General features: G+C 42.6%; 1 protein-coding gene across 1 annotated transcript; it reads left to right on the top strand.

Moving 5' to 3' along the window:
• The first annotated feature begins 231 nt into the window (after window positions 1-231).
• On the top strand, window positions 232-3,506 carry LOC127970993 (solute carrier organic anion transporter family member 1C1-like). Its single transcript, XM_052573733.1, has 9 exons — window positions 232-417; window positions 512-635; window positions 1,438-1,602; window positions 1,682-1,877; window positions 1,995-2,154; window positions 2,266-2,450; window positions 2,804-2,868; window positions 3,019-3,136; window positions 3,234-3,506. Exons 1-9 carry the CDS (start codon window positions 232-234, stop codon window positions 3,403-3,405), a joined length of 1,371 nt encoding a protein of 456 aa, XP_052429693.1. The 3' UTR covers window positions 3,406-3,506.
• The last annotated feature ends 11,869 nt before the right edge of the window (window positions 3,507-15,375 follow it).

Raw genomic sequence — 15,375 nt, 5'->3', positions numbered from 1 at the left:
CATGGGTGGGTTTACGAGCCCGTGGCACCTTTTGATAATGGTATTGACGGCATCGCCAAACAGGAAGAAGGTGCATACGGGTGGTTAAAAGGAAGACCCCGTCCATCTTCTTCATATCAGACAGGCTGCTCTTTCAGCAGGTAGGCTTCTGTGCCTGTAACATGGCCATTTCATTGCCGACATGCACCAGCCTGACCCGCTGCCATTTACCCCTTGTCCACCAGTGCTGACATGGTACGCAGTGGCTTAGAAGGCAATGCCGGAGCCTTCAAGGACGATGTCCACCAGGGGACAGATAGCTCACAAACGTCTGCTCAATCTGGGGCATCACCCTGTAGCCATGCTCACTCAACCCCACCAAGTTGGCATAATAACGTGGCAGGGTTGAAGAGGTGGGCCGACTACCTTGACATCTTGGTGAGGATATCAGGGAAGTAAGGAAGGCTCCAGCATGGAGGTGGCGGCTTAGTCTGCCGAAAGCATTCATCCAGTTTGCTTTTCTGTGGTTCAGCCTGAAGACAAGGAAGACAAGTGGAGCATTGAGCCCTCTCCCTGGGGGCAAGAAACCTCTCCCAGGATCTGGTGGGTCCAGTGCCATCACGAGAGCAGCCGCCACTCCGCTTCAAGGAACGCTGGTGAAGGCTCCCTCCTTAAAGAGAGAAAAGCGTATGCAGTGGCAAAAGCCAGCTGACCCTGCGTGCTTCACTCCTGAGCAGACAAAGCACAGACTGTGTATATCCCCACTTGAAATGTACAGTTGGCGGGGAGGAACACACAGCCTACAAGGCTGTCTACTCTTGCCCAGATGCTTCACTTTGGCTGAAGCTTTAGACACATTGGAGCTTTAAAGTGGGACAAACAACAAGGCTTACAACAAATAGCAACTAACACACACAGAGTGCTGGCTGAATGACAGAAAGCTTATGCTTGTTTCCACTGCAGGTGCTTTTAAGATTCCTGGTCACCCCACTAGTGATGTCTTGCCAATCCATTGGACTGATTACACACATGATTCAGAGCGTGTTTACACTGAAGACATACCCATAGCATTTGACATAGCTCAAGTTCCTGAAGGGGAACTTCCTGATTTAATTCATGTGTTTCCCCTCACTTTCCATTGTTTTACTTCAATGATAAGTTAGAATTATGTGATTTATTTTTGTGTTTTTTATGTAAGATTAAAAAGTTAAACGATGCAGATTTATTTTCACAGTCACCTTTGAACCAATATTAGTGGAGAAGGTACTGGATATAATTGTATATTCAAAAGGTGACCATTAGATTCTCCATTAAGTGTTATTATTATTATTATGAATACAATGTTCATATATATATATATATATATATATATATATATATATATATATACAATTTATTTTGTTATGAAAATTATGCTTATTTGCTTGTTTTTTGTTTTGTTTTGTTTTGTTTATTTAGATTTTTGGCCATCTATAAAGCATCTGTTCACCAGTGGGATCTATATCCTGCACCTGATTTGCAGTGTTTTGGCATTCAATGCCTTTGTCATTTCTATAACTTACACACCAAAGTATTTGGAGCAGCAGTTTGGACAAAGCGCATCAAAGACCAATTTTCTCATAGGTAACAGTTGCTGTATATTATTATTATTATTATTATTATTATTGCTAGCTGTTTAAACTAGCTGTGCTTATATGTGCAGGAGTGATGTCTATTCCACCACTGGTTCTGGGTATGTTCCTCAGTGGCTGGATAATGAAGAGGTTTAAACTAGGTCTGCTGGGATCTGCAAGACTGATGTTTTTCACCTCTGTAACCTCATTGGTTTGCATAATACCTTACTTTGCTCTCAGCTGTGAAAACATAGATGTCGCTGGGATCACGGTGCCATATCAAAGGTATTTTTTATTCATATTTATAGTCATTGTATAAATATTTTTGAATCATGGAAAATATACACCTATCCATTTAATTTCCTGCCTAGGGTTTAATATAATAAATTGTTTATGTGGCAGAACTTTTGAAGTTCAAGATGTAAGCCATGATTTACTTACTTCTTGCAATGCTGGGTGTCCTGACTTCCTATGGGATCCAGTGTGTGGACAGAACGGAGTGACCTACATCTCTCCTTGTCATGCTGGCTGCAATTCCACTCTGGGTACAAGACAGAATATGGTGAACAGCTACTTTTAACACTTGATGACAAATTCTTTGTTACATTTTTTTTTTTTTTTTTACTTTATTTATGTTTGTATGTATTTATTTACACACTTACACGTTTGTCAGACATTCCATGGCTGTACATGTATCCAGAGCTGGGGACTGACTTCTGGGAATTCCTCTGCAGTGCTTGGACAGTGTTCGCGAGAGAGTAGCTGCACTAAAATGTTCTACATCTATCTGGCACTGCAGTCTCTCGCCTTCTTTGTTTACTGTCTGGGCACAGTTCCTTTCTTCCTCATCTCATTGAGGTACTGTTTAATTTGTTTCCATCATACTGTAATGCAGTTGCTCCTTATGCTTGTTCCCTATTTTCAGTGGCCTATATTGTATTTGAATCAGTTTCAAATATTGTATAACCTTCATTGTTTAAATAAACAAACAAACAAGCTGTGAGTTGGTTGGTTAATCTTAAGAGTCAAGGTTGGAAATCCTACTCACAATGCATTGAGGCCAGAAATTAATTATATAAATATCTTCATACAAAATGTATTATTTTAATTAAAAATAAAAATTGAGAATTGGTTGTGTGGATGATTGTAATCGCAATTGTACATATACTGTATATAATATACAATTATCTGTATGAAATATGTTCTTGCAGGATTGTGGATCCTATGCTGAAGTCTCTCTCAATGGGAATATTTCTGTTAGTTTTAAGAGTCTTCGGTAAGTTAATATATGGATTTGCTAATACTGCAAAACATTGTTTTTCATGAGGGGAAACTTACAAATATGTCACAGATCTTTATATTTTTCTTGTCTTAAACATGCATTAAGCCACAGGATTATTTTAAGTTTAATTTATTGCTTTTAAAGGTGGCATTCCTGCTCCCATTTGCTTTGGAGCTCTTATTGACACAACCTGTCTGAAATGGGGCCAAAATAAAAGCGGTGAAAGAGGTGCATGCAGAATGTATGACATTGAAACTTTCAGGTGAGCAGATCTAGCAGGATGATGCTATGTAGCCCTAATATGAATGTGTAATAAAACCCTAATTAATGTGTAATAAAATTTTATTTGCCCCCATCAGGTACCTATTTCTGGGACTGGTGAGCTCTCTTCAGGCATTTAGCTATACCCTTTTATGGATTTTCACCACACAGATTAAGAAGAAAGTACAGTACGATGAGAAAATGTCCAAGGACATAGAACTCCAATACCCTATGCTACGTGATCCAGAACAGGAAAATAATATAAAATAATGTTCTGCGATGTCGTTGTTTTATTTTTATTTTTATTATTGATTTATTGTTCCTGGGTCATTTTCAAAATATGATGACAAACACTTTTATTATTTTATATCTGTGGCTAGGTTCATGAAAATCATGCCATTCATCTGAGAGTCAGAGTTATGTCTCTTTTTTATTTATTATTTAATTTATATGGTGATTTGCCCACGAGTAAATAAATGCTGTAAACAACTTTAGCTCTCACTGTCATTACTGTGTTGTATTTATTAATACATACAAATATTTGATGTTATAATGTATTTCTTTTTTGTTAACTTGTAAATGCTATTTTCTATGTTTGTGTCTGAGGGAAACACACACACGCACACATATATTTTCCAAGTTATCTAATAAGCTTTACATAAGGGGCAGGACATTCCATTTAAATCCACTTAATGAATTCCAGCAGAAAGGGCCAATCACACAAAATAAGCAATTATGTACAGTACATCTGAGTCCATTAGATGAAGCAAAGTTGAGGAAAGGTCATACAAAATTTAAAATGGAAGACAGCCATGAGTGTGGCATATTTAGTATTAATTTTTTGTTAAGTATGCCCTCATGTTCCTGTTAATTGCTGTAATGTCAGCCTCTTTAATTACCAGCCCAAAGCCTAAATGTGTGATTTGAAACTCCTCTTGAGTGAGTTCTGAAGGAGAAAGAAATGCATGCATTTTTGTAAACAAAATGAGGGTGAGGAAATGTTTACAGAATTTTAGTTTTGGGCTGAATTATCCCTTTATTGAGTTTCATTATAGCTGGGAGTATTTTTTTGTCATGTGTACGTATAACAACCACTCCTAACACAACATTAAAGCTCTCAGTCATTACCACAGGTATTTATGACAGTCTAGGAATGTTATGTTCAGTCCACATGTCTATTCCTGTTCCTGAAAATTACAAATATGACCTTGACTGACTCATCAGTGAGAGTTGTTGAGGTAATGAAGAGAATGTGTTCACCATCACAAGTACCCATTACATTAGCAGAGAGGCCATGTTCCTATTAGCTTTTTGGGTAACATTTCACTGAGCGTATAGCCTGGGGTCAAAGTTGATAAACACTTTGGATTTAACTGTAACACAGAGAAGCAGTGTGAGCAACTGTGAGTGACCCTAACCAAAAGTATAGTGTTCTGGCCAGTCCAGCTAAACAACAGTGCAATTCCATAAATTAATTCCTCAAGGCACATGGTGATGAACAAATAAATAAAAATAAATTATATATACATACATACATACATACATACATACACACACACACACACATATATATATATATATATATATATATATATATATATATATATATATATATATATACAGTATTGTTCAAAATAATAGCAGTACAATGTGACTAACCAGAATAATCAAGGTTTTTAGTATATTTTTTATTGCTACGTGGCAAACAAGTTACCAGTAGGTTCAGTAGATTGTCAGAAAACAAACAAGACCCAGCATTCATGATATGCACGCTCTTAAGGCTGTGCAATTGGGCAATTAGTTGAAAGGGGTGTGTTCAAAAAAATAGCAGTGTCTACCTTTGACTGTACAAACTCAAAACTATTTTGTACAAACATTTTTTTTTTTCTGGGATTTAGCAATCCTGTGAATTACTAAACTAATATTTAGTTGTATGACCACAGTTTTTTAAAACTGCTTGACATCTGTGTGGCATGGAGTCAACCAACTTGTGGCACCTCTCAGCTGTTATTCCACTCCATGATTCTTTAACAACATTCCACAATTCATTCACATTTCTTGGTTTTGCTTCAGAAAAAGCATTTTTGATATCACCCCACAAGTTCTCAATTGGATTAAGGTCTGGAGATTGGGCTGGCCACTCCATAACATTAATTTTGTTGGTTTGGAACCAAGACTTTGCCCGTTTACTAGTGTGTTTTGGGTCATTGTCTTGTTGAAACAACCATTTCAAGGGCATGTCCTCTTCAGCATAAGGCAACATGACCTCTTCAAGTATTTTAACATATGCAAACTGATCCATGATCCCTGGTATGCGATAAATAGGCCCAACACCATAGTAGGAGAAACATGCCCATATCATGATGCTTGCACCTCCATGCTTCACTGTCTTCACTGTGTACTGTGGCTTGAATTCAGAGTTTGGGGGTCGTCTCACAAACTGCCTGTGGCCCTTGGACCCAAAAAGAACAATTTTACTCTCATCAGTCCACAAAATGTTCCTCCATTTCTCTTTAGGCCAGTTGAGGTGTTCTTTGGCAAATTGTAACCTCTTCTGCACATGCCTTTTTTTTAACAGAGGGACTTTGCGGGGGATTCTTGAAAATAGATTAGCTTCACACAGACGTCTTCTAACTGTCACAGTACTTACAGGTAACTCCAGACTGTCTTTGATCATCCTGGAGGTGATCATTGGCTGAGCCTTTGCCATTCTGGTTATTCTTCTATCCATTTTGATGGTTGTCTTCCGTTTTCTTCTACGTCTCTCTGGTTTTGCTCTCCATTTTAAGGCATTGGAGATCATTTTAGCTGAACAGCCTATCATTTTTTGCACCTCTTTATAGGTTTTCCCCTCTCTAATCAACTTTTTAATCAAAGTACGCTGTTCTTCTGAACAATGTCTTGAACGACCCATTTTCCTCAGCTTTCAAATGCATGTTCAACAAGTGTTGGCTTCATCCTTAAATAGGGGCCACCTGATTCACACCAGTTTCTTCACAAAATTGATGACCTCAGTGATTGAATGCCACACTGCTATTTTTTTGAACACACCCCTTTCAACTAATTCAACTAATTGCCCAATTGCACAGCCTTAAGAGCGTGCATATCATGAATGCTGGGTCTCATTTGTTTTCTGAGAATCTACTGAACCTACTGGTAACTTGTTTGCCACGTAGCAATAAAAAAATATACGAAAAACCGTGATTATTCTGGTTAGTCACATTGTACTGCTATTATTTTGAACAATACTGTATATATATATATATATATATGTGTGTGTGTGTGTGTGTGTGTGTGTGTGTGTGTGTGTGTGTGTGTGTGTATATATATATATATATATATATATATATATATATATATATATATATATATATATATATATATATAGGCACTCATGTGCAACAATTGTTGTGTTCTATATTGAAATAAAGTTGTTAGTCCTTTTTTATAATATGTATATATATGAATCACTCAAAAAATAATTAGTTTTTCTCAATCACTGTTTCCCATAGGGTGACAGGTATAACAGGTGGCTTCACTATGAATTCTGCATGTTCAGTTTTCACCACATTTGTTTCTGTGACGATTGTGTACCCAGAGAGACACAGGGAGAGCAAGAGATCCAATTGCAGGTATTATAATAAAAAGGCAATCCAAATCGTTGTCGAATACAGCCAGGGCCGTTTGAAGGAATTTAGGGGCCCCAAGCAAAATGGACATAGAGAGCCCCCCCCCCAACGCACGCAAGGCCTACAGGAACCACAGCATAGCCATACAGTTTAAGTTCACCCGCACTTTATATAAATAAAAAAAGGTTTACAGTGCAAATACTGCTTGAAAAAATAGTTTGCTGGGAATTCAATAGTGATTTGCACTGTTTTTTTTTTCTTCTTCTAATAATATGACAGCACACACTTATCAGTTTAAACTCTGGGCTGTGCAGGATATCAGCTATAATTATCGAGCTTGTGGTACCTTGTGTTATATAGAGGAAACATCAGCACTGAGCAGTGATGCATCTGTTGATGTTGAGGATGAAGTTGATGGTGTAGCTGGGAAATAATTGAAACAAAAATCTGAAATTACCTGTGAAGTACGTTTTAGCATTTCACTGTTAGCATATTGAAAGAGGTCACTATTACCAGCTCAGGGGTGCGTTAAATTAACAACTAAGTTTCCTTTTTTAGAATTTTTTAAATGCATAGAATGCAATGCATACATCAAAAATAAACATTTAATTATTAATCATTGTTTCTCTGTCTGTACTTGTACTTTGAACAATGACAATAAAGTTGGCAGATGAATTAAGTGCATTTAAGTGCCATTCAGGTGGGTTTTTAAATAAAGCGTTTTCTGAGATGCACATTAAACACCAAACATTAATTTATCCTTTAATTATTGAAAATTAAGCAAACTTAACTTTTTGTTAAACAAAGGGGATTAACTATTAAAAATAAAACATTGAAGAAATTGTGTGATTAAACCTTAAAAAAAATAAAATTAAAATAATATTAGATTTTTTTTTAGTATTAGGCTATGTACATTCTGCTGAACAATAGTAATACATCTCTGGCAAATACTTGTCTAAAACAGGACTTTTATTTTGACGGGTTGACGTACCTTTACAGCTCTGTGTATGTAATGTGACTCAAATCAAAAGGGTCAAATGCTCATGAAGTGACTGTCAGAGCAGTTCTGGAGATGATGTTCATGTGTTCACATCCTCATTTAGTGAGACAGCAGACGCGAGACTGAAATCCCCGCGAGCGTCACGCATGCTTCAGTGTGTTAATAAAGGAGGACGCGCTTCTGCTCCTTTCATTAACAGAGACACGCAGAACATGCAGGATTCATATTTAAACAGACTGTTCCGGCTTAATATGTACAGATATTAGTCGTTATCGTGGTTTGATGTAAGTGCAATGACCTATTTTTAATTCATTCATTCAAAATTTGGCAAATTACGTGTCATTCTGAGTTAAACTGTAAATCATGTTTCAATGACTGGATTCCGTGATTCTTGCAATCAAAACGAAGTTCTCTTTACATTTGCCTGAGCCCTCAAGTCAAAACACTGCTGACTCCTTGCAGTATGCGATTTCTGATCTGTGTTTTCCTTATCCCGTAAAAAAAAAAAAAAAAAAACATATTACAGTAACCATATTCCTTCCGTTCGGAAAAAAAAAGCAGAGATCACTTGGTTGGCTGGCTGCTGTCAGCGACTATTGAGAGGGGCCCCCTTGAGGGCGATCCCGATAACAGTGTCATTACACAGTGTCGTTGCATTTTATTCTTAACCAGTCGTTGTCTTGGGGCCCCAGGTCAGCTCGGGGCCACAAGCAATTGCTTGGTTTGCCTGCCTTGTCGCGACGGGCCTGAATACAGCCAAGGTCAAAACCAAAAAGACAGTCCAAACAATACAAACAAAGGAAAGGGACAGGAAAAGGGACTCGGAATACGAGAGGACTCGTATTTTAGTATTTATAGGGAGCTAATGGCAATAAAGTGACTGCATCTGGTGCAACTAACAGGAGTGCAATTACTGTGAAGACAGGAACAGACTAGAGGAATTCTAGTGCCTACGGTGAAGTGCCCAAGAAGAAGTGAGTCCACTAGTGGACACCCAGGGAAACAGACACTAGACAGCGTGACATTACCCCCTACTCCACGGAGCAGCTGCCAGAAGCTCCACCCGAACCCAACGGAAAACCAAAAACACAAAGAGATCAGGAGGGAGGTGGAGCGGCAGAGGACTAGGGGGAGGGACGGAAGGCCAGGTAAAAATGGGGAAAACAGAGACAAGAGGAACAGGTAGAATGGGGAAACAGAAACAAGAGGACCAGGGAAAATTGTAAAACAGAGACAAGAGAAGTGCAACACAAAACAAGGAGTCCAGGAGGGTGGTGGACTGGCGGAGGATCAGGGGGACGGTCGGAGGGCCAGGTCCTTAGAGGGAAACAGAACGAAAGACACAGACTAGAAACCCAGGAGGGAGGTGGACCGGCGGAGGATCAGGGGGAGGGACGGAGGGCCAGGTCCATAGGAGGAAACAGAAAGAAAGACACAGACAGGAGAACAACAAAATATAAACACAAAAATACAAGTCCAAGAAGGACATCACGTGACGCCCACCAGGGCGGAGCAGAAGACCACCATAACCGTGCGGTCAGGACGGACGCCCCCCAGGGCGGAGCAGAAGACCACCACAACCCTGTGGTCAAGGCAGAAGCCCCCCATGGCGGAACAGAAGACCACCACATCCGTGTGGTCAAACCAGACGCCCCCCAGGGCGGAGCAGAAGACCACCACATCCTTGTGGTCGAGGCAGACAGACCCCAGGGTGGAACAGAAGACCACCACGTCCGTGTGGTCGAACCAGACGCCCCCCAGGGCAGAGCAGAAGACCACCACAACCGTGTGGTCGGGATGGAAGCCCCCCAAGGCGGAGCAGAAGACCACCACATCCTTGTGGTCGAAGCAGAAGGCCCCCAGGGCAGAGGAGAAGACCACCACATCCGTGCGGCCGGACCAACAGGAGGACAAGTCTGGTTGGGCAAGTCTGAAACATAGAACATGAAAATGTTAAGGGTGGCCTCCGTGGCCACAACAGGAACAGTCGGGTGCTCAGAGAGTTCGACTGAGACATGACTTCCATGTTCTCTGGAAGTTCTGCAGAGGCTAGGAGAGACTCTGGTAATTCATCAGAGACATGGAGAGGCTTGAGTAGTTCCACAGAGAAGAGACGAGACTCTGGTAAACCCATGGTGTATATACTGGACTCCAGAAGATTGGTGCTGACTTGACTCTGCTCATGAAAATTATTGGTGACTTGCATTTGTTCATGAAGATCATTGGTGACTTGTATTTGTTCATGAAGGTCAATGGTGACTTGCCTTTGTTCATGAAGATCACTGGTGACTTGAATTCTCCCATGAAGAACCCCGGTTACTTGACTCTGTCCTTGAAGATCAACGGTGACTAGCCTTGACTCTGGAAGGTCCACGGTAACTAGCCCTGACTCTGGAAGGTCAACGGTGACTAGTCCTGACTCTGGAAGGTCAACGGTGACTAGCCCTGATTCTGGAAGGTCAAAGGTGACTAGCCCTGATTCTGGAAGGTCAAAGGTGACTAACCCTGACTCTGGAAGGTCAATGGTGACTAACCCTGACTCTGGAGGGTCCACGAGCACCTGACTCGACTCTTGAGGGTCCGCAAGTCCCTGACTCAACTCTGGAAGGTCAACAGGAACTAACCCTGACTCTGAAAGGTCAACAGTGACTGACCCTGACTCTGGAAAGTCGATGGTGACTAGCCCTGGCCCTGGAAGGTCGACGGTGAGCAACCCTGACTCTGGAGGGTCCACGAGCACCTGACTCGACTCTGGAGGGTCAACCGGAACCTGATTCAACTCAGGAAATTCAATGGGTCAACAGGAACTAGCCCTGACTCTGGAAGGTCAACGGTGACTAACCCTGACTTTAGAAGGTCGACAGTGATTAACCCTGACTCTGGAAGGTCAACGGTGACTAACCCTGACTCTGGAGGGTCCATGAGCACCTGACTCAACTCTGGAAAGTCAATTGGGCACCTGACACGACTCTGGAAGGTCAGCAGGAATCTGACTTGATTCTGGAGGATCAACTGGAACATGACTCGACTCTGGATGGTCAACAGGAAGCTGACTCGACTCTGGATGGTCCACTGGAACCTGACTGTACTCTGGACGTTCAACGGGAATATGACTCGACTCAGGGGTGCCAACCGGAACCTGACTCAACTCAGCAGGGTCAACGGGCATATGACTCGACTCTGGAAGGTCAACCGGAACCTGACTCAACTCTGGAGAGTAAACGGGAACCTGACTCAACTCAGGAAAGCCCACTGTAGCTGGCATCCTCTGAAGTGGCTCTGGGCTGGCGGGCATCATGTACTGTGGTGCTGGCTCAGCAGACGTGACGTGAACAGTCTCTGGATCAGCAGACGTGATGTGAATACTCCTGGGAATCTCTAGGATCTTTGACAGCATGGAGAAATAATCCAAAAACGTCTCAGCGGCCATCTTGACCACTTTGTGCTGTGGCGCTGTGCTGGCGTCCATCTTGCCTCGTGGCGCTAGGCTGACGGCCCTCTTGTGCAGTGTCGCTGGACCTGCGGCCATCATGGGCAGTGGTGCTGGGCCTGTAGCCATTCTGCGCAGTGCCTCTGGGCTGGCGGTCATCTTGTGCTGTGGTGCTGGGCTAGCTGAAAAGGGACTCGGAATACGAGAGGACTCGGAGGACGAGCAGACAGGAAGAATCTCGGGGGACGAGAATGCTGAACACACGAAGGGTAAGGACTCCATACAAACAACAGGGAAAGACTAGTATTTATAGGGAGGCTAATGACAATAAAGTGACTGCACCTGGTGCAATTAACAGGAGTGCAATTACTGTGAAGACAGGACCAGACTAGAGGAATTCTAGTGCCTACGGTGAAGTGCCTAAGGGGAAGTGAGCCCACTAGTGGACACCCAGGGAAACAGAGACTAGACAGCATGACAGTTTCACATTTAAGGCAAGTTTTCATTAGACTAGTAGATTGTCCATGATCACCACAGCTTTGCTAAAGCTGTTTGCCAGCACTGACAAATATTCACCAAAGGTTTGCTAGTAGCATCAAACTGTTTGTTGTTGCTAATGTTTTGCTGCAGGTTCAATATGGATGAAGAACTGCAAACCTCTGCCAGTTATTTATTGAAAAAAAAAATTTTTATTTGCCATGTAGGAAATATTAACACCAAGTTTCTTATTTTGCAAGGTGGCTGAATTGTGCATGATAAAGTGAAGTCACTTCATCCCATACTCAGAATTTGTGCTCTGCATTTAACCCATCCAAGTGCACACACACACACACACACACACACACAAGACAGTGGGCAGCCAATGCTGCACTCCGGGGAGCAGTTTGGGGTTTGGTGCCTTGCTTTTTTGTATTGAATTTGGGCAGAGTACTGGTTATTCACTCTCCCCACCTCCAATCCCTGCCAGACTTGAAACTCAAATCTGCAACCTTCAGAGTACAAGTCCAACTTACTATCCATTAGGCCAAGAGTAGCTCCAACATTGATCAAACTCACCTGCTTGTAACTTTCTAGCAATCTTGAAGATCTTGATTAACTTGTTCAGATGTTTTTGATAAGTGTTGGAGCTAAACTGCTATAATGTGTACTTGCATTTTACTAGTTTTGTACTGAATCATACAATTATGACTGTCATACTCATTTTTGGTTTCCATTGTGTCAAACAAACTGCTAAGTTTATCTGCATATTTAATGGGGTAAATTACCCTTAATTCTTGTCACATGATACTTAAGAAATCATACTAAGATACTGGTTTGCTGCTTAAGAAACGTCTACGTATGGTAACCCTCGTTCCCTGAAGGATGGAACGGAGATGCCACGTCGGTGACTGACGGTCTTCGATAGACCAATCTACTTTGAGTGTAAACTAAACCAGCCAATGCACATTGGCATGCAATTATTGCATCCAGCTGCCGCTGATCACAGCGTGAGTACAAGAAGGCAGCAGGTGCAATGCATACCAGGTTTTTGCTGAGGAGCCGAGATGGAGACCCGGCAGCTCAGCGGCGGTACAGCAACCATGGCAACGGGACATGGCGTCTCATTTCCCTCCTTCAGGGAACGTGGGTTACCATACGTAATCAAGAAGTTCCCTTTAAGTCGGTCACTCTCGATGCCACGTCGGCAAATGGGATCGTGGAACCAGGTCTGAGTGTCCCAACAAGTCTCAAACAGGCTTAAGTGCCGGAGCACCAAATCCCTGTGCTCACTGAGACACAACTTGGGCGGCTTGTGAGCAGGCCAGAGTGTGGTGCGAGTGTGGGGTTCAGGGCTCACCTGGTTCCACAGGTTGGCAGAGGGTGCGTGAGTGGGGCCTTTGTTGACACTCTTGAACGCCCACTGCAGCCATCTGGCAAAGGAGGAGGTCTGGTGCTTGGCCATCCGCAACTCTCCTGGGACCCAGAAAGGAAGAAAACTACTCTCTCGTTGAGATTTCCAGATTTTCCACCTGGCCCTCCTCCAGGAGAGGGAGAGGTGCCTTCACCATCCCCCAGAAAGCAGCTACCTCTCTCTGGGTCACCCGTCCCGGGGCCTCTTGCTCTTCGGTTCACTGCCAGGTGTGAAGGGGGCCAGGACGGGAGGGGCACCCTGCCTGCGCCCAGCTACGGCACGACTGCAGATGTCTGCTTCTGGGCAGCTGAGAACTGCTGGAAAGCTCTTGACTGCGTCGCTGAAGAGGCCGGTCTGGGACACAGGGGCATTGAGGAACCGGACCTTGTCGGTGTCCCTGATGTCTGCCAGACACAGCCAGATTTGGTGCTCCTGGACCACAAGTGTGGACATCGCATGACCCAGGGAACTCGCGGTGACCTTAATCGCTCGGAGCGTGAGGTCAGTGGCGGTTCGGAGTTCCTTTAGAACTTCTGGGTCGTGACCACCCTCGTGCAGGTCCTTTAGTGCTTTAGCCTGGTGCACCTGCAGTAACGCCATGGCGTGTAAGGCGGAAGCAGCTTCCCCGCAAGCCGCATAGGCACTGCCAGTCAGACCAGACAAGTGCCAACAGGCAAGGGAAGGAATCACGGGAAGGAACCGGGTGTGCAATCCACTCGACACAGGAACGACCGCCGCTGAAGGGCCATCTCACCAACACACGAAGTTTCCGAGAGCGTGCTGAACTTGTAGTTCACAGCAGACACAGTTGACCAGAGCGATACAAACGCTCGGCTCCGAAGCAAAAAACTGGTATGCATTGCACCTGCTGCCTTCTTAAACTCATGCTGTGATCAGTGGTAGCTGGATGCAATAATTGCATGCCAATGTGCATTGGCTCATTTAGTTTACACTCGAAGTAGATTGGTCTATCAAAGCGATATCTCATTTTACGTCTGTCACCAACGTTGCTTTTAGAGTGACCGACTGAAAGGGAACTACTTATAAGAATTGGTGCTCCAGTTCCAGATTCTTTCTTGTGATCATGCTCCAAGAGTTTGTCTAATGATTTTTCAGATCTTTCTCATGCAGTAGTTCACCATGACACCGTTTGTCCCAGTTTGTAGTGTGAAGTATGCAGGAAAAATCCTGTTCTGAATAGGCCTATGCTTTGTTGTTTAATATAAAAATAATAATAATAATAAAAAAAATAGATACAATAAAACTCAATCTATCTTCTGTCCTTGTTTGTGGACAGCTCTTTATTTGTGTACTTGCCTTATGTTATTTATATAAATTGCTGACAAGGATTAAACCAAAAGCACCATCACTCAGATCAAGGGGCAGTTTGTGATTCAAAGCTCTGCTTGTATCATCGACGGTGGCTTTGAAATGAGTGAGTAGAGATATGATGAACTGCAGTGAGAAATGAAGGCAGAGGTTCACCCATTAGATGAGCACTTATACCAGTGAGTCACACTATTGATTCTGTAATGTAACTCAATTACTGTTCATACTTTAAAAATGGGACTGAATGGAGACTGATGATTGTTTGTGTTCTGTAAAACTTAATAAAACATATGTGAAATAATAATAGCTGAATTTTATTGCAGGTAATTTTGCAGTCCCAAGTTCTTAAAATGTACTTTAAAATATACTAACTGAAACACGTTTAGAAACACATTTAACTATTGGGATACTTACACCTTACACCTTAATACATTATTATTATTATTATTATTATTATTATTATTATTATTATCATTATTATTATTATTATTATTATTATTATTATCATTATTATTATTTCCCCCTCTTGACAGGTGACGTATGATACAGCTGTAACTCACGTATCACCTCAGCATCTGCTCTCTGAGAATATCCTACATCGATGGTTATGCATGCTTGGAAATCTCAGTTTTTTATGTTGATGAGAAAATGAATAACTGATGAAGCCCCATGCATCCGCCCCCGCTCACGAGTCACATCTGCAGCAGCCTCCAAGTGGTGCCGTGGGGCTGGGTGCAGGCAGGCTGCCCCTCCCGTCCTGGCGACTCCATCCCCTGACAGTCCAGCTGATTTGGAGGCGGTTCAGAGCCGCTCAGGTAGACCTGTTTGCTGCTCCAGAGACCTCTCACTGCCAGTTGTCCTACTCCCTGACCGAGGGAACTCTCGGCACGGACGCACTGGCACACAGCTGGCCGCACAAGTATGCGTTTCCCCCAGTGAGCCTTCTCACACTATCATTGTG

This window comes from Carassius gibelio, chromosome A4, assembly GCF_023724105.1.
Source record: "Carassius gibelio isolate Cgi1373 ecotype wild population from Czech Republic chromosome A4, carGib1.2-hapl.c, whole genome shotgun sequence".
NCBI lineage: Eukaryota > Metazoa > Chordata > Actinopteri > Cypriniformes > Cyprinidae > Carassius > Carassius gibelio.
Note: the sequence above shows the minus strand (reverse complement) of the source record. Positions and strands in the feature narration are given on the sequence as shown.